This window comes from Anoplopoma fimbria, chromosome 15 (genome assembly GCF_027596085.1).
Source record: "Anoplopoma fimbria isolate UVic2021 breed Golden Eagle Sablefish chromosome 15, Afim_UVic_2022, whole genome shotgun sequence".
NCBI lineage: Eukaryota > Metazoa > Chordata > Actinopteri > Perciformes > Anoplopomatidae > Anoplopoma > Anoplopoma fimbria.
Genome location: NC_072463.1, coordinates 9,416,122 through 9,443,385, shown reverse-complemented (window position 1 = coordinate 9,443,385; position 27,264 = coordinate 9,416,122). Strand labels below are relative to the sequence as shown.

Genomic DNA, 27,264 nt, shown 5'->3' with positions numbered 1-27,264 from the left:
GACACAATGTCTCAGTCATTGGCATATAATCCTTGATCTTTAAATTAATTAGTAAATGAAAACAGTATTTTGTCAAAAAGAAAAGTAAAGTGATTGCAGCAGAGTAGTGAAAATGATATGACTCATTGTCTGTCATCGTACTGATGGAATTAGTGCTATGGAAATGTACGTTATGCTGAATTTACCAAAACATATCCCACCAATTATTGTACAACAAATTTCATTATTTATCTATATAATCTACGGGTGAAGAGTGTTGAACTGATACCAAATTGTCTCTGTTACCTGTGGCGAACACAGCTTTCTTGGAGAGGGTTTGGTAGTCTATGATGGAGAACTGGGGCAATTCAATGTTCTCCACCCCAGTGACGGAGCCTATGTTGGCTCCTCCCTGCCAGTAGAACTCAATGTCGTCAGTGGTGTATCCATCTGAGAGAGGCAACAATACAATTCAACAAGTTAACCTTCAACTGAAACACAAGGACAAGCACATCGGGATTTAGGCACAATAACGTATATATGAACAGAATGCCATCATGAGTTGACAGCCAAGTATGCTTCAACACAGCCGGGTTTAGTTTGGAATTCAGAAGCGTTTTCTCACTTTAGTACCTTGACAGGTGAGAATGATGTTATCACAATCTGGTCACATGTCTGGTCTACCTGACCGTTTGTCTGGGAGAAATTTAAAAGAAGTTTGGTTGGCCTTCTCATTACAAACAAACTGCACTGAACGTAATGTGATGCATATACTGTGACTTGAATTAACGGGTTGAAAAGATTCTGATGTTGGTACTACTGGCAGTGACAGAGCTGTAAATAGCCAGGTAAAATGAGTGGATGAGAGCAAACGTTGAGTTATGAGGAGGTCGGGTGCCTATGAATACAAAGTATGGCTTTGTAAAAGATTTCTTGGATTGTCACAGAAAACACCCGAAAACTAAAATTAACAGCTACACAATGGCCAAATAAAAATTGAGATAACAAAATGATCAACGAATAAAGATGCCTTTTGGAGTCCATGCAATCCCCTCCTTTCTGTTCTTAAATAGACATTTCACGGATCTGTGTATATTACATTACATTACAGTCATTTAGCAGACGCTTTTATCCAAAGAAATATATCAAGAAATATGGAGGATAAATTGACATTTTGTCACAGTTCTACTTCCGTACACTCCTGTCATTAGCTCCATACCTCCTGTCACTCTGTCTCTCAGTTCACTTCAGCACCAGCCCAGCCCCTTTCTCTCCTGTCACTCCACATCTCACTCACCTAATCAGCCTTACTCAGTCCACCTGTCTGCCACACCCACCTCATCAGCACAATCCCTCTCACCTGCTCACTCTGCTGCACCTACTCCCTCCAGTATTTAAACCCCCAGTCAGTCACACACACTCACTGCCAGATCGTTTGCCGCATTCATGCCAGAACTTCCAGCAATTTCCCTTGGACTGATTTCCCGTTGCCCACTCTGCCTGTTTGGACTTCCCTGCCTTGCCTGTGCCCCGATCAATGACTCAGCCTTCTGTCCCCGACCACCAGATTCCTACCTTGCCTTTGCCCCGGTTAGCCGCCTTAGCCTTCTGTCCCCGACCACGAGTATAGCCTCCGCTTCTTCTGGTTTCCGTCTGCCTGATCCCCTGCCTGTTTCCCTGACGGCTTGGCGTTTCCTTATAGGAATTCACGACGTGAGTCTGATCCTGCCTGTTTGTCTGCTGTATGTCCCGCTTTCAATAAAGCTGCTGCATTCTACTCCGTGTCCTGCCGCACTGCTTCTGGGTCCACACCACACCCGTGACACATTTGCAACTGAGAGAAGGAGCATCTGAGTGAGACAGACTTTGTTTCCCTCATAAAAATGTGTTGCATAAACTTAACTTTGGGTCATTTTCGTTGTTACTGACCTTTCAACTGCATCTAACTGCAATTAAAGGTGGTACAGTTGTCATCATGTGTGAAGAATGAAACATATATGATAACAGGTGAAATGAACAGACGTCATAAGAGCTGCTTGAAATTTTCTAAGTGCTAGGGAAAGGTGCTTCAGGGATTCCTTTTTTTTATCTCCTTTATCAGAGGATACACTAGACCATCTTCTATGAAAGGAAAGGAGAAAATGCTGCCCCACAATTCCTTGCGGCAGCAACATTTATGGTCAAGCTCCATTCGGCCACCCATGCAAACAAATGATATATCTATCTTGCATATATTTAACAATTATTTTCATACAGTCATACATACGAGATTCATGTTGATAAATATTAGCCGACAGTGACAGCCATTTAGTTTCATTTTATTTGTATTTTTTTATTTCCAAGATGTAACAATGATCAAAACACCAAACTGAAATGAACAGTAAATAAAGCACAGGTCAATAAACAAATTGTCATAAAAAACATAAATTATCAACTTAATATAAATATGACATGTCCTAAAAGGAGTAGGAAGTAATACACATATAGGTTTATATAATATTTGTTATATAAACCTTTGCACCTGGTAATGAATAGCCGTCACTGAAGCATACTTCAGTGAACCCACGGTGTGAACAGGCTGCTGGTAAAATCATACTGAATTCTTCATTTAATGGGCGCTTTGCAATGTATACGTATTAAGTATGTAGTATGCAGTAGGTGTACTTTGTTTAGTGGTTTCAAACACACCTGAAGGTTTCAAACACACCTGAGGGATTCAAATGACTGTGTCCCATTTAAAATACTTATTTTACGTTTTCATATAAGTATGGCAAAAACGTACAATTTGAGTCTCAATGGCATGGCAGAGTTGTGCTGTTCCTGTCTAGGATATTTACTTGTGCTCTTTGATTCCAGTGAAGTGAAGAGAAGTTTTGTTGTAATGTTATCCAGCAATCAAGTAGCAGACTATTGCCAGCCAACTTAAAGGGCCCCAAACAGCTAAAGATTTATAATGATGTTTAGATAAAAAAGTAGTGGATTATTTGACCATCCTAACTCATTATACACCAAACTGACTTGAAAAAATATATAAGTCAGTTGTATAGCCTCCTGTGTGCTTCCACTTAAGAGGAAAACATTATAGTACTACATTTGCCTGAAGGGAGAAATGTTACTGGTTATGCAGATTTAGATTTGACTCACAAAATATAACAATTAAAATATAATGCAGTATTATTCATTGAACTATTCAGTATTATATTAGAATGAAAAGCTCCAATTTGAACAGATGTTAAGTGAATGTCATTAAATAACTGATAATGCCTCTATTTCGCTCTTTCCTTATAGTATATTTTGGATACAGGTCTTTTACAGCTGCGGCAGTTGTCAAAGCAAAACCTGGGTGTGGGAGGAGCCTCCCCGGGAAATTTCATTGGAAAGAAGGCTCCAAATGATTTTTGAACCTCGTTCCAGAAGGAGCAATGCAGAATCCATCCTGGCTGTGGTCAGTGGACCAGCATTTTACCCTTGCATGTCTTTTGGAGGGATCATAAGAATTTGTATCTTTGTTCCAAACATAACCTACGGTCATTACTGGTGGGAAGGGACCAGCAGTATGAGACTACAGATACCAGGGGCCGAAATTAGCTACCTTCTTAAGTTGGCTGGGCTCAGCCTTAGATATTTGGATGAGGAGTTCAGACATCTGGAGGGAGCTCAGAGCTCATTTGCCTTAAAAGGGGCTCGCTGAGGTGTTTCTGGACACCTCCCTTTAGCGGTTTTCTGGGCATGTCCAACGAGTAAGAGGCCCCAGTTTAGACCCAGAACACGATGGAGGGACTATATCTTGTCTGGCCTGCTAACGCCTCAGGGTTCCTCAGAAAGAGCTGCAAAGTGTTGCAGTGGAGAGGGACCTCAAAAAATATCCTCAGCAGAAAGGTGGCCCTTCATTTACTGTTCCGCTGCTTAACGTGTTGCAGTTTCCCATAGGCTGAACTGAAACAACAATAAAGTCTCTAGGCTATGTTTAAAGCCTGAACCAAAGTGAAAATAACCCTGATGCCCCTTCAGTAACTAGACACATTTAATAGGGCTAGCTAGTCTGTCTCTTTAGATTCTCCATCTGATCTAAAGGCAGCAGAAGGATTTTAGGGAATTAGCTACTTCTCATTACTGGAAAGGCCTCATGATTTTTTTCATCAGTTTTTTTCTTCTAATCCACTTTTGGATTTTTATATATTTCAGTATACTTTTAGTGGACAAGAATCATTAGAGTTTAGCTGCAGAATTTATTATTATTAAATTGTATTTAAATGCCTACAAATTGGCAACAATTAAACACTAAGTTGTTCAGATTTGCAGATGGCTGTTTGAAATGCACTATACAATAACCTCTCTATTCTCACCACATAAACACTGATGTCTCCTGGATGGGTTAAAGATTCACTATATGATATTCAGAGCATTAATATAGCAGAAAACAATATTATTCTAAGTAAATATAAAGTGAAGTAATGGCTACCTGAGCCAAGAATATAGTAAATATAGAAAACAGTATACATATAGAATCATAACAAAAGAGCCAGGTGTATGTCACACTAGACAGAGAAATTATAAAACATACAGATATTAAGTGTCTTGATGGCCTTTTTGTTTGCCAAATAAGAAAGTAGTTTCACATATTACTCAATATCCTGCAGTAAAAAAACTAGATGTTTTTAATTGATGAATTATTTTAATGAACAAAAAAAACCTTTAAAGGTATGATCAATGAAAATCTGCAAAGGTCTTGGAAAAATCTATTGGTGTTAGAACAATGCCAAAATAAATTTGAAACTGGTTCTGAATGATCATCCAATAAAGAGCAGTTTGTGCTCAGGGTTAATTTTTGCGCATAGTGAATGTTTATGAATAACTTGAAAGGAAAGATTCTAAACCATTTTCACTACAGTTGATCCAGAATGCTGCAGCACGTGTTCTAACAAAAACTAAGAAAAGAGATCATATTACTGCAGTATTAGCTTCTCTGCACTGGCTCCCTGTTAAATCAAGAATAGAATTAAAAATTCTTCTACTCACCTACAAAGCTCTAACCGGCCAGGCACCGTCTTATCTTAAGGAACTTATAGTTCCATATTACCCAACTAGAAAGCTGCGCTCAATCAATGCAGGGTTACTTGTGGTTCCTAGAGTATATAAAAGTAGGATGGGAGCCAGAGCCTTCAGTTATCAGGCTCCTCTTCTGTGGAACCAGGTACCAGTTTCAGTCCAGGGGGCAGACACACTCACCACTTTTAAGAGTAGGCTTAAGACCTTCCTTTTTGATAGCGCTTATAGTTAGGGCTGGTTCTGGTTCGCCTTGGTCCAGCCCCTAGATATGCTGCTATATGCCTAGACAGCCGGGGGACTACCTAGGATACACTGAGCTCCTCTCTCCTCTTCTCTCCCTCCATCTTTATGTATTAATCTCCTATTTATGCACATTACTGATTACTTGCTTCTTCCCCGGAGTCCTTGTGCTTTCTCGCCTCGCAGGTACCCAGGAATCTGGGTTATATCTGGACTGTCATCGTGCCACCTGCTGTGGCCTTGCTGACACCCACTGCTACTACCACTATTATTATTAGTGACATTACTATTATTATTCCCTGTACTATTACGCTTATTGGTTTTGCTTCTACCCTGAAGCCCTTTTTGCTTTCTCGCCTTGCAGGTTTCCACAAATCATTGTGGTCCCTGGACCATGGTTGTGCCTCCTGCTGTGACTCGGCTGACACCCACTGCTACTTTGATTATTATTATTAGTCACATTACTAATACTATTCCCTACATCATTATTTTAATTCCACTATAGTCATTGCTGCTTTTATAGGTAGTCTTAACTTCTTTTTTTCCTTTGTTACTCTGCTTACTACTGTGAATATATGAATCATTTATGTCATATACATTGAATGTGTTGTATCTCTGTTATGTTGTTCATTCTGTACACATGACATCTGTTGCATTCTGTCCATCCTGGGAGAAGGATCCCTCCTCTGTCGCTCTCCCATAGGTTTCTTCCTTTTTTCTCCCTGTTAAAGGTTTTTTTTAGGGGAGTTTTTCCTGTGCCGATGTGAGAGTTCCGGGACAGAGGATGTCATGTGTACAGATTGTAAAGCCCACTGAGGCAAATTTGTAAATTTTGATTTTGGGCTATACAAAATAAACTGAATTGAATTTAATTGAAATAAAGTATTCACGATGAAGCACGCAGAGCTTCTTTTTAATAGTCAATATACCATTACCAAACCAATTCCAGTATGCCATTACATATGGGATAGTGATGACATTTTTTTTATACAGTGACGTTTGGCTTTAATATAATTGTGGGTATGTAGTGAGAAACAAATTCTTCCTACCGGGGAGTTGGCCGGGTTGGGGTTCTGTCACTATTGTATTTATCACCGCACACATGCACAGTTACCCTCTTCAAGCACCCTGGTGACATCTTCACTTACAACATATAACAGCTGTGCGACCATATTTCTTCCCCCATTTTTTTCATCAGCGTCAAGCAGTTAGAAGTGAAGAAGTGAAGAAGATGAAGTGGTCTAGCGGTGTCTGGTGGTGTACTGGCAGTCGGATCGGCTACTCATGTAGAACTTTCATCCCCGCAGCAAAAGCTGTCTCGGACCATATATCATTTACAAACTGATTCCAATATGCCAATATGGAACAGAATTATCTCTATTAAATAGCAGGTATGGCTCTATCATTATTTTAGGGATGTAGTGACAGGCAAAGTCTCCCTACAGCAGAGTCAGCTATATTGGGGTTTTGTTTCATTTAGACATTGACCTCAAAAGCTGTCACTAATGGATTTATTACCACACGCATGTGCAGTTGTGATTCTTTTTTTGTCCGTTGGTGTACTGGCTGCTTCTTCCTCCCGTTACCTTCATCCTAGCTGAAAAAGCTGCCTTGGTGCTGTCCATGCCTGGTTAGCGAGCAGCTACCTCACATGCAGCTTGCCAGTTCTGTGCTTGCTTAAGGAGAAGCTGTGGCAAAGAGTGGAGGACTTCACATGCTTTGTGTTGAAGGTGGCGGGACAGGAGCTCAGGATACTTTGCACCCATACAGTGGTGATGGCGCTGTCATTGATGCTAGGTACGATGTATGCAAGCCATGTCTTTGTCACCCTGGGACTCCTCCACAAAGAGAAAGAGGAGGTTTTGAGTTCTTCGGCACAAATGGTAAATGCTGACCATCCTTCCCTCACTGCAGTCAGACCTGGCATTATGGAGAAAAAAAACTGTGTCTTCCATCATCCCAGGTTCAACTCTGGAGAGCGACGTCACACATATCTGTTTTCACGGACGCATCCCTCTCTGGATGGGATATGCAAGTCTCAAGTTGTGATTGAAATGGGAAATCCTCCATGCCACCTCAAAGGTTGTATGGAGTCATTCATGGCACTTAAAGTACTGAAACATCTGATAACAACCATGTCATTGTGAGGACAAGCAGGAAGGTGTGAGCTCCGCCCTGCTGCTGAAAATAGCCAGGAGCCTGCAGATGTGGTCACAGAGACACCTACTCTACCATCAGAGTGGTGTATATCCTTGGAATAGAGTACCTGCCTGCAGCCATTACCACAGCTAAACAATAATCACACGTTTCTCGGCCAGAAATGTTGTTGTTTTGACTATTTGTATATAGATAAATAAAGCCTAAACAAAGGGGGATCAAATAGCAAATTAAAAACAAAACATGATTTTACAATCAGTCAACATAGGTTAATTCTTCTGGAAATGGTTTCCCTGTAAAATCCATAGACTGTAGAAAAATGTACGTAGTCTCCATGACAGCACCCATAGATTTCTGAAGAGCAGTTTTGATTCTCAGTGTGGGTCGATCCAGCCGTCGGCATCTTGGCAATGACAACACAGCCTAACTCATTGCTCGTAGCTCCAAAAATGGTCAAAGAAGTGGATTGTCCGTAAAACTGAGGTGGGGCCAGGTGCAAGGCAGAGAGCTAGCAGCTAGCGAGCTGGTACAGTACCTACCTGTCAATCAAAGCGGCCTGCCCTCAACTATGACTAACTTTAGGCATAATTGAGGGCATTATTATCACTTGAGTGATATCAAAATGTGCCCCCATTCGGGTGTCATGAAGGGGAAAATTAGACTAAAACTGTTTTTTGTAACAGGCTGTAAATATGTTCATTGCTGCTGTAAAGTTGGGCATTTTAACATGGGGTGCTATGGAGTTTCCGCTATTGGAGCTGTTGATCTATAAATCAACAGAGTAGATTAAAGAAACTTTTAAATATGTTTAAATTAATAAATAAATAAATTACAGCACCCTCATTCTCACCATTCCTCCTCTGTCGTGCGTCGTCTCATCCGGGTGCTCTGCACATTTCTTTATGTCCATACGGCTTGTAAGGTGCTTCGTTGTTATGTATAAGTACAACAGTATTAGCATCAAAATAGAAGTAAGATTCATTATGGAGAATGGTCCATGTCAGAATCATATACATTTATTGTTTAATTATAATTATTGATGCATGTATGTGTTCACTTAAATATTGCAGCTGGTAAAAATGAATTAACTACTTTATACATTATACTGCCGGGTGGCTTAACCTATAATAATGTTACATATTCATACAAAATATAGACGAACTAAGCAACTCGTAACTACAGCTTTAAAACATGTAATATATATATTGTTATATGTTGTGGAAAAAATTACAATAGTTGGCTCTAAGATATAGTGGAGTGGAAGTATAAAGTAGCATACAATTGAAATATTACTGAGTAAAGTACTAGGACCTCGAAATTGTACTTTAAGTACAGTATTGCGTAAATGCACTTACATTAAACCAATGGAAATCAGGGTTTATTCTGTTAAAAATGATGTAAGTTATAACAATTGATAAACAAAGGGAAGGCAAACTAAATTAACGTTCCAGCATGGCCTTAACAAAGAAATCAAATCGTTTGTGTACTTGAGTTAGTTTATGTATTTTGTGAAAGAAGCATCGTCTCATGGTGACACATTGCAATTGAATGAATGGGCATGTTTAACTTGCAATCTATGCACGCCCTGTCAGGAAACAGGAGGGGGGTTGGGGCTGGGAGAGGAAAATCTAGTTGGCTGCATCTATATGACAATTCATGCACACTCAAACACGTAAAACAAACTTGTAGCTTACAGCTCTCAATCTCCAAGGTGCAGTTCTGCTCATCTAGAGGGTATCTTCGCAGGTCCATCATGCAGGCAGCTGTTGTAGTGATCCTAAAAGAAAAAAAAGCTTTTCAGTCATATACTGGTAGTTGAGGAAAAATTCATCATGAGCAATAACACACTGTGCCCTTATATTACATTTACATTTTAGTAAATGCACAAATGGGCAATTCAGTCTACACCCTTACATATCCAGCATTCAAGTTTCATAAGATAAAAACTCCTAATGGCTTGGGAAAAACATTTTATTTTACAAGAAAACTGCTCATACATACAGCTTCACACATGACACTGTGGCCCTAAGCAATACACCTGACAGAGTTGTGAAACGCATCCAAATTGCAGCTACTCATGGTCAGAAACACCGGTGAAAAACTCTCTGATTCAATTCAATTTATTTGTATAGCGCAATATCCCAAATCACAAATCACAAATCTGCCTTTGAGGGCTTTACGACCTGTATAGCAAACGTCATCCTCATCCTCGAATATATTTCAGGTTCTACAGCTGTTTCTAAGGTTACTGTATTTGAAGATTGATCGGTACTGGTTGAGGGCAGGAGATTATTAATTTTGTCTCTAATAGTAAGAATCTTATCATTAAAGAATTTCATGAAGTCACTACTACTGAGGTTTATAGGAATACACGGCTCAACAGAGCTGTGACTCTCTGTCAGCCTGGCTACAGTGCTGTAGAGAACCCTGGGGTTGTTCTTATTTTTCTCTATTAATGCTGAATAATAGGCTGCTCTAGCATTACGGAGTGCCTCCTTATATATTTTAAGACTATCTCGCTAGACAAAACCGAGATTCTGCCAAATGAGTGGAGCGCCATATTCTTTCACATTTTCGCGATGTTTGCAATAATTTGCGGGTTTAAGGGTGGAGCGAAATTCCTTTGTTTTATTATCTGTTAGATAGCGTAGGAGTCCTCTGTTTTGTTAAGACATTAAATTAAATTAAGTGCAGAAGGAATTGCTTCTTTGAATTGAGCAGATACGGGTCACTCATCATAATCAATTGTTTGAAACAGAAGACAATTAAACTTCAACCTAGCAAACCACTAAAACATTTTGGCATTCAACATTTCATATGCTGTAATGGTAATGGACATGCATATAATCAAACAAATGAAAACTTTGCAAACAAATTTGGCAGCACAATGGATAAAGGACAATTATCTGCCTGAATCCAGCCTCACATTCTATTCTAAATGGTAAATGCACTGTACTTGTATATCTCCTTTCTAGTCTTCCGACCACTCAAAGCTTTGACACTACATGTCATTCACCCATTCACACCAATTCATACAATGATTGCTACCATCCAACGTGCCCATCAGGACTAACTAACCATTTGCAACTACCACTTCCCCAGGTTCACACACTGTAGGCACTGTAGCAATTTGTCTTGCCCAAGGACACATCGACATGGACTAGTGGTGCCGGAGATGGAACTGCCCGTCCTCTGTTTGAAGGACGACCCACTCTACCTCTGATGGTGGTATGTGAGAGTTTTACATACTGTACCAGAGTGAGTTCTGCAATATGACTTGTCAGGAAACATCACTTTTAAGATGAACTAAAATGTATGTATGTTTGTTTACTCTCCCCCGAACCAGCGTCGGTTCACTCCTGGTTCTCTGGCTTCTTTCTAAATTGCCCGTAAGTGTGAATGTGAGCGTGAACAGTTGTCTGTCTCCATATGTGATAGTTTGGCGTCCTTTCCAGGTATACCTTGCTTTTGCCCGATTTCAGCTGTGAAATAATAATTTACAACACATGCATAATGAAAAGAATAGTTAAGAGTCTCTAGTGATTGGACTCTATCTTGACGCAGTGTATTAAAAGGTGCTAGTGATGCTGTGATTAGATCAACAATATTCCTTCTTGAGTCTAGACACTGGTGGTGGTGATTAAGGGTGTTGCTGAAGATCCAATGATGGGATGAGGAGCAGGACTGAACACAGGATATGATGGAAACTGGAGAAGAAGGGGGTGGAGGAGGGTTGTATAGGTTCAAACTGCAATGACAACTGTCAGTGGAAGAGAGGATTTTCAAAATTATGATGGCAACTATGTGATTGGCTTAAGGAAACCGTGGCAGAACCAGGTTGGTTAATGTAAAAGTGAACGCTAACAATCAGCTGATAGTAGAGGAGTAGAGGCCACAGATACAATGGGACGAAGAGATTTGTAAACGAATGAATAGAGTCTTTCTGACTGAACTTACGCTAAGCTTCATATAATACATTATATATAAATAATTAATAATTTAATAATAATTTAACATTTATCATTTATATGTCTTTATATTTTCAAACAAGAGCTTCTAAATTAACAAAAACGCAGTGTCGATAAGGTCCGCAGTAAACGGTTCTGCTATCGGTACTTTAGAAGTTACCGAGTGAGATCTCTGTGTAAAATAGAAGCTTCTTAAAGCTCTTCTCTCAATGCCTGTCTTTACATGAGGGGTTGAGTCGCGCTTTACTCTGACACACACACCGACTCCGGCTCAGTCCAGTGTGAGACACACATCATGACAGAGAGAAGTTAAAGATAGGGATTCAATTTTACTTAAGTAGATGATAACTAGTTGTCTCGAATGCAATATAACCCTGACAAGTAATGGAGGTAACATCAGCAATGTATCAAAACATTTGCAGAAATGCTCAGTTTTCTGCTGTTTGAAGAGCAGCCGTCCATCCTCATTCACTGCAGGTATTGTAAGCGATGCCATACGGAGTCTGATCAGAAGAACAGGCTAATCAATGAAAGATAATCACTTAGCTAATTGTTTAGCTGAGAATGTATTTTAAAGATTTGTAACTTCTTGTATTGCTGTTCAAGAAAGGCTATTTGTATACATACAAGAATAATAAAGCCATGTTCATTTTTCTCTTAATTGTGTTTTATATATGTATAATATAATCAAAAAGAACCAATACCAATATTAATAAGAGTACTACTATTAATAAAATCCTAACAATACCCACCCCTTGTAATAACATACTTCAAATGTTAATTTAAATGTTTTATAAGTCAAGATAGGTAAGATAAAAGTTAATGTTGCATGTATCCCAAATCTTAAAAAAAAAATTGGTCTACCTGGAAAGCAGCCAGAACAAATAAGGAACATTAATTCGAAGATCGAGAATGTACGTCAACACTCACAATTAGTGTGCAGCACACAAAGATGTTAACACATCCAACCTAAACACTTTGACATTCAATCAGCAGGACTTTTTTCACTTTAAACATGGTTTTATTTGTACCTGAAATATACAGCTGGTTGTAAATGTACTTGACATGTATCTGTATCATCTGCAACTCTTCTAAGGACTCTTTCCTGTTGCTGAATGTGGCAGTGGTGTGGATTCATGCTCACCGTGGCTGTGCAGCGCTCATATGTAGATATTTTGAGCTGAAATTATATTTCTTATCACTTATTGGAGACTATGTTGTAAAGTAAGTGTTCGCAAGCAAACCTTTACCGGTTGGAAAAAGGAATTACAAGTGTGACTTCTGAAGCCAAGAAGCTGGTTATGCTCCTCCTTGGTCATCTCTCTTCACTCTGTGACCACCAAACTACACGCTGTCTCAGCTATTACAATTTCAAGACGTAAAAAGCCCCTCTAGACATGAATATTAATTATTTTCTTACCTGGAAACACTGAACGCATTACGAAGCACTAGATGAATTATAAAGCAGGTGCAGCGAGTGTGGACGGCCAGAAACACTGAATGCATTAGGAAGCACTAGATGAATTATAAAGCTGGTGCAGAGAGTGTGGACGGCCAGAAACACTGAACGCATTAGGAAGCACTAGATGAATTATAAAGTAGGTGCAGAGAGTGTGGACGGCCAGTAAAAATAGCGTGTCAGGTCAGGAAGGATTGATGTTGCAGTTCACTTGCTCCATAATGGCATCATTCAGTGAGCCCTGAACCCACTGTGTTACATGTTTGAATCAGTCCCAATTTCACATGCGCACATATCCTTAAATTCGCTACAGGTGCTTGGAACCCAAACATATCCACACACTATGGATATTTTTCCCAAATGGTCCTCTATTCTATGTGGAATTAAAGTTTTATAAGAAAGAAATTAACTCGTGCAAATATTGTATGGTTGCTTAATCAAATAATGGCAATTTGAAAATGTAGTCCTACATTTTCAGAGATGTGAGGGCCAGTTAGTCATGCAAGAATGGTAATCGTTTGAGCCAGAAAGTCAACTCCAGACTCAAGATGACTGTCCAGTTGACGCTAGAGAAAACAGTGTGCCGAGTGTACAGAGAAAAGGTTCATTTGAAAGCCTTATTCTTACTCTTTGTATTTTGAATATGAATCAGATAATATTTATCAGAATTCGCAGAGTTTTTATCAAGTTTAGTCTTTAAAACAGATAAAGAGGTTATTGTAGGTGATTTTAATATTCATGTGGACGTTGATAACGATAGCCTTAGTTCTGCGTTTATCTCAGTATGAGTGAACAGATCCCAGTCAGATTTAACCAGACCCTTGACCTTGTTCTAGCATACGGCATTACAATTGACATTTATTAGTCATTCCACAGAACCCTCTCTTATCGGACCATTATCTAGTAACTTAGAACTTTGAAATGTTACGACCCGATTTATCGCCATGAGGAAAAGGTTTCTACTCTAGATATCTTTTCTGATAGTGCTGTAGCTAAATTCAAAGAAGCAATTCCCTCTGCACTTAATTTCTTAATATAACACTTAATATACACTAACTTTATTCTGTCCCAGATTGATCATTTTGTGGATAGAGCTACAGGCTCACTGCAAATTAAACTAGACTCTATTGCCCCTCTAAAAAAGAAGATAATAAAACAAGGGAATTTCGCTCCACAAATTATTGCAAATATCGCGAAAATGTGAAAGAATATGGCGCTCCACCCATTTGGCAGAATCTCGGTTTTGTCTAGCGAGATAGTCTTAAAATATATAAGGAGGCCCTCCGTAATGCTAGAGCAGCCTATTATTCAGCATTAATAGAGAAAAATAAGAAGAACCCTAGGGTTCTCTTCAGCACTGTAGCCAGGCTGACAGAGAGTCACAGCTCTGTTGAGCCGTGTATTCCTATAAACCTCAGTAGTAGTGACTTCATGAACTTCTTTAATGATAAGATTCTAACTATTAGAGACAAAATTAATAATCTCCGGGCCCCAACCAGTACCAATCGATCCTCAAATACAGTAACCTTAGAAACAGCTGTAGAACCTGAAATATATTTAAGGATGACATTTGCTGTACAGGTCGTAAAGCCCTCAAAGGCAAATATGTGATTTGGGATATTGCGCTATACAAATAAATGTAATTGATTCAGAGTGTTTTTCACCGGTGTTTCTGACCATGAGTAGCTGCAATTTGGATGCGTTTCACAACTCTGTCAGGTGTATTGCTTAGGGCCGCAGTGTCATGTGTGAAGCTGTATGAATGAGCAGTTCTCTTGTAAACTGAGTTTTTCCCAAGCCATTAGGAGTTTTTTATCTGATGAAACACACGGTGGTGTAATGGTTAGCACTGTCGCCTCACAGCAAGAGGGGCCCTGGGTTCAATTCCCGGGCTAGATGGCCTTCTGTGTGGAGTTTGCATGTTCTCCCCGTGTCAGCGTGGGTTCTCCGGCTTCCTCCCACAGTCCAAAGACATGCAGCTTAGGTTAATTGATGACTCTAAAATTGCCTGTGAGTGTGAATGGTTGTCTGTCTATATGTGTCAGCCCTGCGATTGACTGGCGACCTGTCCAGGGTGAACCCTGCCTTTGCCCAATGACAGCTGGGATCGGCTAAAGCACCCCCGCAACCCTTAACAGGATAAGTGGTTACGGAAGATGAATGAATGAAAAATATATATATATATATATATACTTGTTGACTTCAACTATTTGTAAGTCTAAACCTTCCACCTGTCTCCTAGACCCGTGTTGGCTAACTTTAGATCAACTATATCTCTATCCTCCCCTTCCTCTCTGAATTTCTACATAACGATAGTTTATTTGAGGATTTTCAGTCAGGATTTAGAGTGCATCATAGCACAGAGACAGAACTGATGAAAATTATGAAAGACCTTCTAGTTGCTTCACACAAAGGACTTGCCTCTGTACTTGTCTTGTTAGACCTTCCATGAGGCATTATTATCAGAAAAAACTAAATAAATGTCTTTGTAAAGCAAGAAGATACAAAATTATATCTATCAATCAAGCCAAATGAAACCCACCAGTTTGCTAAACCTCAAGCATGCCTTATTGACATAAAACCTGAATGAAAAACCAGAAACTTCCTGATTTTAAACTCAGACAAACTCAAGTTACTGAACATCGGCTAAATAAATTATCTAATATAGTTACTCTAGATGGCATTACCACTGCAGATAATCTCAGAGTCATCTAGGATCAGGATATGTTCTTTAATCCCCATTTAAAACAAACTTCAATGACTGCATTTCTTTCACCCACGTAAGACACATGTAGGGACACAAATTAAGAAAAGAGATCATATTACTCCTCTATTAGCTTCTCTGGACTGGCTCCCTGTAAAATCATTTATATAATTTAGAATCCTTCTCCTCACCTACAAAGCCTTAAATGGCTTTGTAGCCTTAAATAGTTCATAGTACCCTATTACCCCACTAGTGCTGCTCCCAGAATGCAGGGTTACTTGTGGTTCCTATAGTCTCGAACGGGAACCAATGTCTTCAGCTACAAAGCTCCTCTTCTGTGTAGCCAGCTTCATATTTCAGTCCTGGACTTTCCTTTTACTCTCGTTGTTAGGGCTGGCTCAGGCTTTCCTGGGACCAGCTACTAGATATGCTGCTATAAACCTAGTCTGCTGGGGGACTACCTAGGATACACTGAGCTCCTCTCTCCTCTTCTCTATCTCCATCTTTATGAATTAATGTCCCATTTATGCACATTACTAACTTTGCTTCTACCCTGGAGTCTTTGTGCTTTCTCGTCTCGCAGGTTTCCTTGAATTGTGGTTTTCCTTGACCGTTGTCATGCCTCCTGCCCACTGTTACTACTAATGTTATTATTAATCACATTTCTATTACTATTACCATACTGTTACTACTTTTATTATCATGGTGGTTACTAGGTATGTTGAAGCAATTGCTATATACACGCACCGGCCACTTTATTAGGTACACCTTGCTAGTACTGGGTTGGACCACCTTTTGCCTTCAGAACTGCCTCAATTCTTCGTAGCATAGATTCAACAAGATGTTGGAAACATTCCTCAGAGATTTTGGTTCATATTGACATGATAGCATCACGCAGTTACTGCACATCCATGATGCGAATCTCCCGTTCCATCACATCCCAAAGGTGCTCTATTGGATTGAGATCTGGTGACTGTGGAGGCCATTGGAGTACAGTGAACTCGTTGTCATGTTCAAGAAACCAGTTTGAGATGATGTGAGCTTTGTGACATGGTGCATTATCCTGCTGGAAGTAGCCATCAGAAGATGGGTACACTGAGGTCATAAAGGGATGGTCATGGTCAGCAACAATACTCAGGTAGGCCGTGGCGTTTAAACGATGCTCAATTGGTACTAAGGGGCCCAAAGTGTGCCAAGAAAATATCCCCCACACCATTACACCACCACCACCAGACTGAACCGTTGATACAAAGCAGAATGGATCCATGCTTTCATGTTGTTTACACCAAACGTTTTTCCAATCTTCTATTGTCCAATTTTGGTGAACCTGTGCGAATTGTAGCCTCAGTTTCCTGTTCTTAGCTGACATGACCACGGTGTGGTCCTCTGCTGCTGTAGCCTATCTGCTTCAAGGTTTGACGTGTTGTGCGTTCAGAGATGGTATTCTGCATACATTGGTTGTAACGAGTGGTTATTTGAGTTACTGTTGCCTTTCTATCATCTCGAACCACTCTGCCCATTCTCCTCTGACCTCTGACATCAACAAGGCATTTTCGTCCACACAACTGCCGCTCACTGGATATTTTCTCTTTTTCGGACCATTCTCTGTAAACCCTAGAGATGGTTGTGCGTGAAAATCCCAGTAGATCAGCAGTTTTTGAAATACTCAGACCAGCCCGTCTGGCACCAACAACCATGCCACGTTCAAAGTCACTTAAATCCCCTTTCTTCTCCATTCTGATGCTCGGTTTGAACTTCAGCAAGTCGTCTTCACCACATCTAGATGCCTAAATGCATTGAGTTGCTGCCATGTGATTGGCTGATTAGCTATTTGTGTTAACAAGCAAGTGAACAGGTGTGCCTAATAAAGCGGCTGGTGAGTGTATATATAGATAGATATGTGTATTTGGCTTCTGATGCAGATTCTGTTGATTCTGCTGTTCTGACATTCTTCTAATCAGGAAGTGCTTGATGCTGATTCTGTTGTTCTGCTGTGCCTTTAATCAGGAACTGCTTTGAGAGGTGTGCTTTAGTTTCAATAGGTCAATTGTCCTCTTAACTGCTAGGGGGAGTGGCTTACACATCTCAAGGATATATATACTCAGACCACACAAACCTTTACTTCAGTGTATTTGGCTTCTGGAGGGATACTGAACTACTTGATTCTGCTAGGATAGACTAAGTATATTGTTTTTTGCTTTCTTAAAATTGATCTTAAACTGTACCAAGCCTGCTTAAAAAAGGGTTAGTGTCTGATGCAGATTCTGTTGATTCTGCTGTTCTGACATTCTTCTAATCAAGCCAGACTTCTTCAAGCAATGACTTCTCGAGCGTGTACTTGTACGGGTCAGTAATTTGTTTATATTGACTACCATGTGTCTGCATCCTATTTCTGTCTGTTCCTCTGTCCGGTGGTCACGTAGACAGTGGGTCACTCCCAGGCGCCGTGACCCCACTAATCTCATCTATCCCACTCTCTCAGCCCATGGTGAGCAAGTGGTGTCAGGTGGGCTTTGGAACTGCCAGTCGGCAGTGCCGAAAGCTGAGTTCATCTCAGGCTACGCATCCTTGCTCTCCCTCAACTTTCTTGCTCTAACTGAGACCTGGATCACACCAGAAAACACCACCACACCCGCAGCTCTCTCAGATGTGTACTCCTTCTCTCACACTCCCAGAGCTGCGAGGCGAGGTGGTGGCACTGGCCTGCTAATTTCCCCAAAATGGAAATACTCTCTTGTCTCTGTTCCACAGTTCTCCCCTTCCTCTTTTGAATTTCATGCTGTTACTGTCACTTATCCAGTCAAGCTCACCATTGCTGTTGTGTATCGCCCACCAGGCCCTCTTGGTGAGTTCCTGGAGGAGCTTGACACACTAGTCTCGCACTTCCATGATGATGGCTCCGCGCTCATCATGCTCGGCGACTTCAACATCCAGACTGATAAGTTAGAACCTCTGCTTTCCTTCCTCTCCTCCTTTGACCTCTATCGCTCTTCCTCTCCTCCTACCCACAAGGCCGGCAACCAGCTGGATCTTATCTTCACTAGACACTGTTCTACTGCTAACCTCTCTGTCACTCCCCTCCAGCTCTCGGACCACTACTTCATGTCCTACTCCCTCTCCCTCTTCTCTCCCCCCCTACTTCCTCCACCTACCCACATGGTTTCTACCCTTAGTCACCTCCGCTCCCTCTCCCCTGCTGATCTTTCCTCTTCCGCTCTCTCCTCCCTGACCCTGAATCCTTCTCTCTCCTATCCCCCAATACTGCTACTGATCTTCTCCTCTCCACCCTTTCCTCCTCCTTGGACAACCTCTGTCCCCTGACCTCCAGGCCTGCACGGCTAACTCCTCCTGCCCCATGGCTGTCGGACTCAGTGCGTACTGATAGACGGAGCCTAAGAGCGGCTGAGCGCAAATGGAGAACAGGCAAACTCCCGGAGGACCTTCTTAACTTCCAATCTCTCCTTTCCACTTTTTCCTCCTCTCTAGCTACTGCTAAAGCGGCTTTTTTCCGCTCTAAAATCCTAACCTCTGCTTCCAATCCTAAAAAACTATTTGAAACTTTCTCTTCACTCCTCCAACCCCCACCCCCTCCTCCTACTTCCTCCCTTCTCCCTGATGATTTCGCCAACTTCTTTGACAAGAAGGTAAACGATATCAGATCCTCCTTCTCTCAGCCCCCCTCTCCCTGTCCACCCTCTCCCTATCTACCCTCTCCAGCTCTTCCCCCTCAGCTCCCCCTTCCTTCTCCACACCCCATCTTACCCTATTTTGCTCCCCTCTCCCCTAACGAGGTCCTCGACCTTGTTACATCTAACCGCCCCACCACGTGCTCCCTTGACCCGATCCCCTGCCCTCTTCTTCAGTCTATTGCCACTGAACTCCTTCCTTTCCTCACCCACCTCATCAACACATCTCTCGTCTCGGGATGCTTTCCCTCGGCTTTCAAGACTGCCAGAGTCACCCCCCTTCTGAAAAAAACATCACTTGACCCCTCTGATGTCAAGAACTTCAGACCGGTTTCTCTTCTACCCTTTCTATCCAAAACACTTGAACGCGCTGTCTCTAAACAACTGTCTTCCTACCTCCACCAGAACAACCTCTTGGACCCCCACCAGTCCGGGTTCAAGGTGGGTCACTCGTCAGAGACGGCCCTCCTTGCGGTGACAGAGTCGCTTCACGCCGTGAGAGCAAACTCTCTCTCCTCTGTCCTGATTCTCCTGGACCTGTCAGCGGCGTTTGACACGGTGAACCACCAGATCCTCCTCTCCACCCTCGAGGGGATGGGCGTCTCAGGCTCTGCACTCTCCCTGCTTGCATCCTACCTGACAGGCCGATCCTACCAGGTGACATGGAGAGGGGCCGTGTCGGAACCACGCATGCTGACTATGGGGGTCCCACAAGGCTCAGTTCTGGGCCCCCTTCTCTTCTCGCTCTACACAACATCTCTGGGTTCTGTTATTCGCTCGCATGACTTCTCTTACCATTGTTATGCTGATGACACCCAGCTGGTCTTGTCATTTCCTCCCGGTGACACCCAAGTGGAGGCACGCATTGCTGCGTGCTTGGCTGACATCTCGAAGTGGATGGCGACACACCACCTGAAGCTCAACCTGGACAAAACCGAGCTACTGTTCCTCCCGGGGAAGGGCTGCCCGCACCGAGACCTGTCCATCACCATTGATGATGCCGTAGTGACGCCAACTCGGTCTGTGAGGAATCTGGGTGTGATCCTGGACGACCAACTGTCGTTCTCAGCAAACATTGCATCGGTCACACGCTCCTGCAGATTCCTCCTCTACAACATCAGGAGGATTCGCCCCTTCCTCACTGATGAGACGGCGCAGGTGCTCATCCAGGCTCTGGTCATCTCCCGCCTGGAGATTACTGCAACTCACTACTTGCCGGAGCCCCGGCGTCGGCCATCAGACCCCTGGAGCTTGTCCAGAAAGCTGCAGCACGTCTGGTGTTCAATCGCCCCAAGTTCTTTCACACAACTTCCCTTCTCCGTTCTCTACACTGGCTCCCTGTAAGAGCTCGCATCCAGTTTAAGACTCTGGTGCTAGCCTACAGGGCAGTGAAAGGAACAGCTCCTTCCTATCTCCAGGCCTTGGTCAAGCCCTACACCCCCGCCCGACCACTTCGCTCTGCGGCCTCGGGCGATTGGTTGCCCCGTCGCTCAGAGGTCCCTGCGGCCGATCCACCCGGTCACAGCTTTTTTCTGTCCTGGCCCCTCAGTGGTGGAATGAACTCCCCACCGACGTCAGGACAGCAGAGTCGCTGCCCATCTTTAGGCGCAGGCTGAAAACTCACCTCTTCAAGAAGTACTACCCTGAGCCTTCCTCGTAGCATTTATTGCATTCGTATTAGTTGTTGCACTTACTGTATTCGTATCAGTTCGCTGCACTTATTGAATTCGTATTTGTTTACTGCACTTATCCTATTCGTAGTAGTTTGTAGCACTTATTATATTCGTGTTGCAATTATTGTTTTCGTAGTAATTTGCCTCTGCACTATACTTTTGCTCTGGCTTATGCTTTAAGATGCTTGTTTAAGAAAGGAGATGCACTTATGACTTCTGGTGACTAGTAGTTCTCTTGAATACCTATGTTGAATACACTTCCTGTAAGTCGCTTTGGATAAAAGCGTCTGCTAAATGACTGTAATGTAATATGTACTTGGTAAATGGACTTCCTAGTCTTCCGACCTACATTATATGTTTTCATTCACACACCATCCATCTATCCATTTTCTTCCGCTGATCCGAGGCTGGGCCCGGGGGCAGCAGACTAAGTAGGTTGTTCCAGATGTCCCTCTCCCCAGCAACGCTTTCCAGCTCCTCCTCGGGAACCCAGAGGAGAATATGTAATCTCTCCAGGGTGTTCTGGGTCTACCCCAGGGCCTCTTACCAGTTAGACTTTCCTGAACACCTCTAAAGGGAGGCGTCATAGAGGCATCCTAATCAGATGCCCAAACCACCTCAGCTGTCCCCTTTCGACTCGAAGGAGCAGCGCCTATAGTCCGAGCTCCCTCCAGATGTCTAAGCTCCTCACCCGATTTCTAAGGCTGAGCCCAGCCAACCTCTGAAGGAAGGTCATTTTGGTCGCTTGTATCCGCAAATTCATTCTTTCGGTCACTACCCAAAGCTCTCGACCATAGGTGAGGGTAGAAACGTAGATCTAGTAGTAAATCGAGAGCTCTGCCTTACGGCTCAGCTCCCTCTTCACCACAGTGGTCTGGTGCAATGCCTGCATCACTGCTGACACTGCACCAAAACCAAATCTCATGCTCCATTTTACCCTCACTCGTGAACAAGACCCCGAGATACTTGAACTCCCTTGCTTTGGGCAGTGGGCTCACTCCCAACCCAGTGGGTGCAATCCACTATTTTTCAGCAGAGGACCATGGCCTCAGACTTGCAGGTACTGACTCTCATCCCGACCGCTTTGCACTCAGCTGCAAACCGCCCCGGTGCGTGCTGAAGGTCACGTTTTGAAGTAGCCAACAAAACCACATCATCTGCAAAAAAGCAGGGATGCAATTCTAAGGTCCCCAAACCGGACACTTCCCCAAACCGGACTTTCTCCTATCCCCGGCAGCACCCTGAAATCCTGTCCGTGAAAATCACAAACAGGACTGGTGACAAGGGACAACCCTGGTGGAGGCCAAAACGCACTGGAAACGTGTTTGACTTTGTGTTTCTGCTGTGTCCTTCTCCGGACACAGCTCTTACTTTGGTCTCACAAGGACCGTATGGCTCGTAGCAACGACTCCGGTACGCCGTATTCCCACAGTACCCCTCACAGGACTCCCCGGGTGACACGGTCATAGGCCTTCTCCATGTCCACAAAACACATGTAGACTGGATGGGCAAACTCCCATGAGCCCTCCAACAGACCTGCAAGGGAAAGAGCTGGTCCACTGTTCCACGGCCAGGACGGAATCTGCATTGCACCTCCTGAATCTGAGGTTCGACATTCGGTCGGAGCCTCCTTTCCAGCACCCTGGAGTAGACTTTCCCGGGGAGGCTCAGCAGTGTGATACCCCTATAACTGGAGCACACTCTCCGGTACCCCTTTTAAAAAATGGGAACCACCAGCCCGGTCTGCCATTTCACAGGCACTGTCCCTGACCTTCACGCGACACTAAAGAGACGTGTCAACCAAGACAGCCCAACAATGTCCAGAGCCTTCAGCATCTCAGGTCGAATCTCATCCACTTCTGGCACTTTGCCGCTGAGGAGCTTTCTGAATACCTCATTGACCTCTGCCAGGCAGGAGGTGGATGAATCTTCCCCCGAGACTTTAAACTCTGCCTCCTCCACGGAGGACGTGTTAGTCGGGTTCAGGAGTCAGCAGTTCTCCTCCCCTGGTGAACACAGCCTGAGACAAGCCCTGCTTTCCCTTTGTGAATTGTCTCACGGTTTGCCAGAACTTTCTTGAGGCCAATCGAAAGTCCTTCTCCATGGCCTCCCCGAACTCCTCCCACGCCCGGGTTTTTGCCTCGGCTACTGTCGTAGCTGTAGCCCTTCTGGCCAACCGGTACCTGTCAGCTGTTTCCAGAGAACCCTCAATCAGCCAAGCCCGAAAGGCCTCCTTCTTCAGCTTGACGGCTTCCTTCACCGCTGGTGTCCACCAGGGGGTTCTCAAGTTGCCGCCACAATAGGGACCGATTACCTTCCACCCACAGCTCCTAGCAGCAGCTTCCACAATGGAGGCTCTGAACATGGCCTACTTGGACATTTTCACACTTTTTTATTTTGAGGAAGATCCAAACATTAACCAAAAAAATCCTTTATCAGTAAAAAATGTTTTAAACATTCCATTACAAAAACTAGACTAGAACAGTCATTAAAAAACATGGTTTGTTCTACATTACATTACATTACAGTCATTTAGCAGACGCTTTTATCCAAAGCGACTTACAATCAGTAGTATATTACATATAATTCACCCATTCACACACTGATGACAGGCTACCATGCAAGGTGTCACCATCAGACTCTAACTAACATTCGTGCAACATCCAGTCCACACCGATGGCAAGCCTTCGGGAGCAACTTGGGGTTAAGTGTCTTGCCCAAGGACACATCGACTGCCGAAGCCAGGTATCGAACCACCGACCCTCTGATTGGAGAACTACCTTGCTCTCCACTACGCCACAGCCGCCCCAGCGGTAGGGGTTTCTTAACTTTGAGGGTCCTTAGTTCCTGTACTTCTACTGCACATACATATGCATTATTTCTATTGCAAGGATTATTATTAGGGCCGAGCATTGACTAGCGGTCAGTCTTGTAGCACCACCTACTGACACAGGATGGCAGCCTCATGTGACAATGATCAACCAACTTACATGAAATTTACAAGATGTAGTCTACACATAGTGCACAGCAACATGATGTAAAATAAATGTGTGTGTCCTCTTGTGTCACATAATGGACACAGGAGACAATACAAAATCTGCTAAATGTTCTTTCCAAGGCCACAGACCTAACTCATTGAAATTTAATGGGTTTCATGATCAGTTGTGAGAAAATGGTCTGTAACGGGTGTGGTGTGGACCCAAAAGCAGTACGACCGAGACACAGAGTAATGTTCAGAAGCTTTATTGAAAGCGGAACACACAGCAGACAAGCAGGCAGGATCAGACTCACGTAGTGGACTCCTATCAGCAGAGTGCCGAGCCGTCAGGGAAACAGGCAGACGGAAACCAGAGGAAGCGGAGGCTAAACTTGTGGTCGGGGACAGAAGGCTAAGGTGGCTAACCAGGGCAAAGGCAAGGTAGGAATCTCGTGGTCGGGGAGGGAAGGCTGGGTCGTTTACCGGGGCAGAGGCAAGGCGGAGAAGTCCAAACAAGCAGGTTCAGTAACGGGAAATCAGTCGGGGGAATAACGCTGGAAAGTCTGGCATGGATGCGGAGAACGATCTGGCAAAGAGTGAGTGAGTTGGGTATTTATACTGGTGAGTGCAGCAGAGTGCTCAGGTGAGAGTGATTGCGCTGATGCGCTGGGCGTGGCAGACAGGTGCACTGAGTAAGGCTGATTAGGTGAGTGAGGGATAGTGTGATGAGAGAGAAAGGGCTGGGCTGTGAGCTGGGAGTGGCTGAAGTGAACAGAGAAGCAGAGTGACAGAGGAGTGAGAAAGCGTGACTGTGACAACGTCATTGCGTGCTGAATATATTTTATGAATAAACATCAAATGGGGCGTGGGTCAGCACATCAATAAACCTAACTCCACAACCATTGGTTCAATCATCCCAAAACCTGCTTGATATGTTCACAAAAGTACCTGAATCATTCTCTGAAAGTTTCATTCAAATCGCCCTTCACTTTTAGGCGCTGTACTTCAACAGACTCCTCCTAAAGATTTCATCCGATAAACCCTTAAATTTGGTCAGTTAAATCTAAAGACCTTTGACTGATGAAAAGTCAATAAAAGATTGAGGATTCAAGGAATGGCGTTGCTGTGGCGTGGCGCCCAATTTACAAGATTCGCCATAAAACAACAAGAAATTGTAACTCAACTGTACGGACTTGAAATTCTTAACAAGAGTCATGGCTTGAGGTTGTCTGGAAGGAAATATTCACTCATAGTCATGGCCCAAACATAACGCCAACCATGACCATATGCAGGGTTTTAGAAATATAGAGGAACAAAACTGGACCGGACTGCTTGATTTCCCTGATCTAAATTTTTTAAGATGTTAGGACTGCAAAAATAGATAAGAAAAACTAAAACCATGTCAATGGACATTGTTTAAGCAGTTAAACACGATAATGAGGTTGAATATTGCAGTGCATGATCCACACTTCAATCTGAAAATACATCAGAGCTAAAATTATCACAAAACACAAGAAAATGTAGTTCTCTTTCATATCTGAATTCACTGCCTGTCACTTTCTCTGTGATTCCTCACTTGTCTCTCCTGAAATAAGGTCAAATCTAATTACATTCATTTCACATTCTTTATTTTATCTTTGTGTTTGAGTTTATATCATTTTGTATTTGAATTACAGAAATACATCTCAAACAGAACAAAATGTAAGCAAAATGTTTGTTTTCAATAATATATGTATGAAATAATGCTATGTTTTAACACAACAACAATTATGCTAGAACCTATTGAGCCTATAGGTTCCACTGTATAAACCAAATAACATACATATTTCTGTGGCAATAACAGTTTTAATTGGATCAGGAGGTTGTGATGAACAGCGTAAAGCAAATCCTATCCTAAACTGAGCTTTATGTGACAGTTGTCTCACTTTAGTCGGTCTCAGTGGAGAAAGTAAACACATATTGGCTACATAAGGGTGGGTATTCAACTAAATAGCAGTCATCACTGGCCACTGTTTAATGTAGCGTGTCCACATAGAAGCTTTTGTTCAAATGATGTCTGTCTGGGGAACTACAAGCAGTCCACTAGTTAAACTATCTTGTTATCTGAATAATGGATTGCATTGTTTCAACTACTTGTCTGGTTTCCTGAAGTTGCTGACATAATCAAAGATCCACAGAGTTGATGTGAAGATTTTGTAGTAACAACAAGATCATCCACTTCACCACGTCAACACTCACACAAAAACAGGCACTCAAGCAATGACAATGAACAGATGAGCAGGTCAGTTGTCTTAGTATTGCACATTTTCTTTTACACACCAAATTCAAGTTATTTTAATGTGAAAATACAGATGTCTTACAGTGTGGCAGTGTCCAATGGCCATGGAAATGCACGGCTGAGTCAATTGGCTTCCTGCCAGTTCACCTGACCAGGGCCTGATCATCACTGCTTGCAGCTCTAATATCTTGTTATATTTCACAATAGCCACCAAAGCATGAGAAGTTAATTAATTAAGTTGCTATATCCTGTTTTAAACAAGTATTTCACCTATTCCATGTCCGAAGGAAGATCTAATAAATTAATGCTTATTAACTATAAGCTTTGATACTATGGTAAAACTAATATTCTAAATATAATTCTTATTTATATTATTTTATGTATATCTGATGCTATTTATAAGTATAAGAAACAACAGATTATGAATGAGATCACGTCATATAAAGTTTTCTACAATAATGTATTTATTTTTTTTGATGAATGGCTGCATTATTTATGTGTCACTTTACTTAAAATTGTATTTAGTTTTATTAAAATAGACCTGATAATTTATGATATGGTAAAAATAAATACACACAAATGTCAAAGATTATCAGATGAAATAATACACCTGGTGCAAACATATTTGACAACATGATACATTGTGCTTGAATATCTAAGCGTACAATAAACCAATGATGAGAGAAATGGGTAAATGGGTAACTTAAATGGTCAGTGACACTATAAACACTGTATTTTGATGCTGGTCCTGGATGACAGGCCTTGATGTATTCACCATATTTCTTTAAATGTGCAGCTTTGCCCGCAGCTTAAAAAAAGTATTTTAGCTGAAAACTGTCAAGTCATCATTCCTCTCTAAAACACAGCATGCCTTTGAACTCAGAGGACTGAATTATTGACAGTGACCGCCCCAGCGTTTCCTCAGTTAACTCCACACAGCTCACTTCATCTTTACTGTGCTCTGCTGCAGAGGGCACGGCCCTGTGTACACTGCACCAGGAGAGGCTTCATAAATGATTTACCAGCTGCTTCTCCCTCAAAGACACTCCAGAGACATGGACAGAGCAATACTAATGGAATGAATTTGAGGAATT

General features: G+C 42.5%; 1 protein-coding gene across 2 annotated transcripts in view; it reads right to left on the bottom strand.

The window, feature by feature from the left end:
* The window catches only part of gabrb1 (gamma-aminobutyric acid type A receptor subunit beta1), a 71,964-nt gene that overhangs the window by 10,566 nt on the left and 34,134 nt on the right, over positions 1 to 27,264 (bottom strand). For both annotated transcript variants that reach the window (XM_054613342.1, XM_054613343.1), the window contains exons 5-6: positions 9,120 to 9,202; positions 286 to 429 (exon numbers count right to left, since the gene is read on the bottom strand). In XM_054613342.1, coding sequence (XP_054469317.1) covers positions 286 to 429; positions 9,120 to 9,202 — 227 coding nt within the window. The remainder of the gene's footprint in view (positions 1 to 285; positions 430 to 9,119; positions 9,203 to 27,264) is intronic.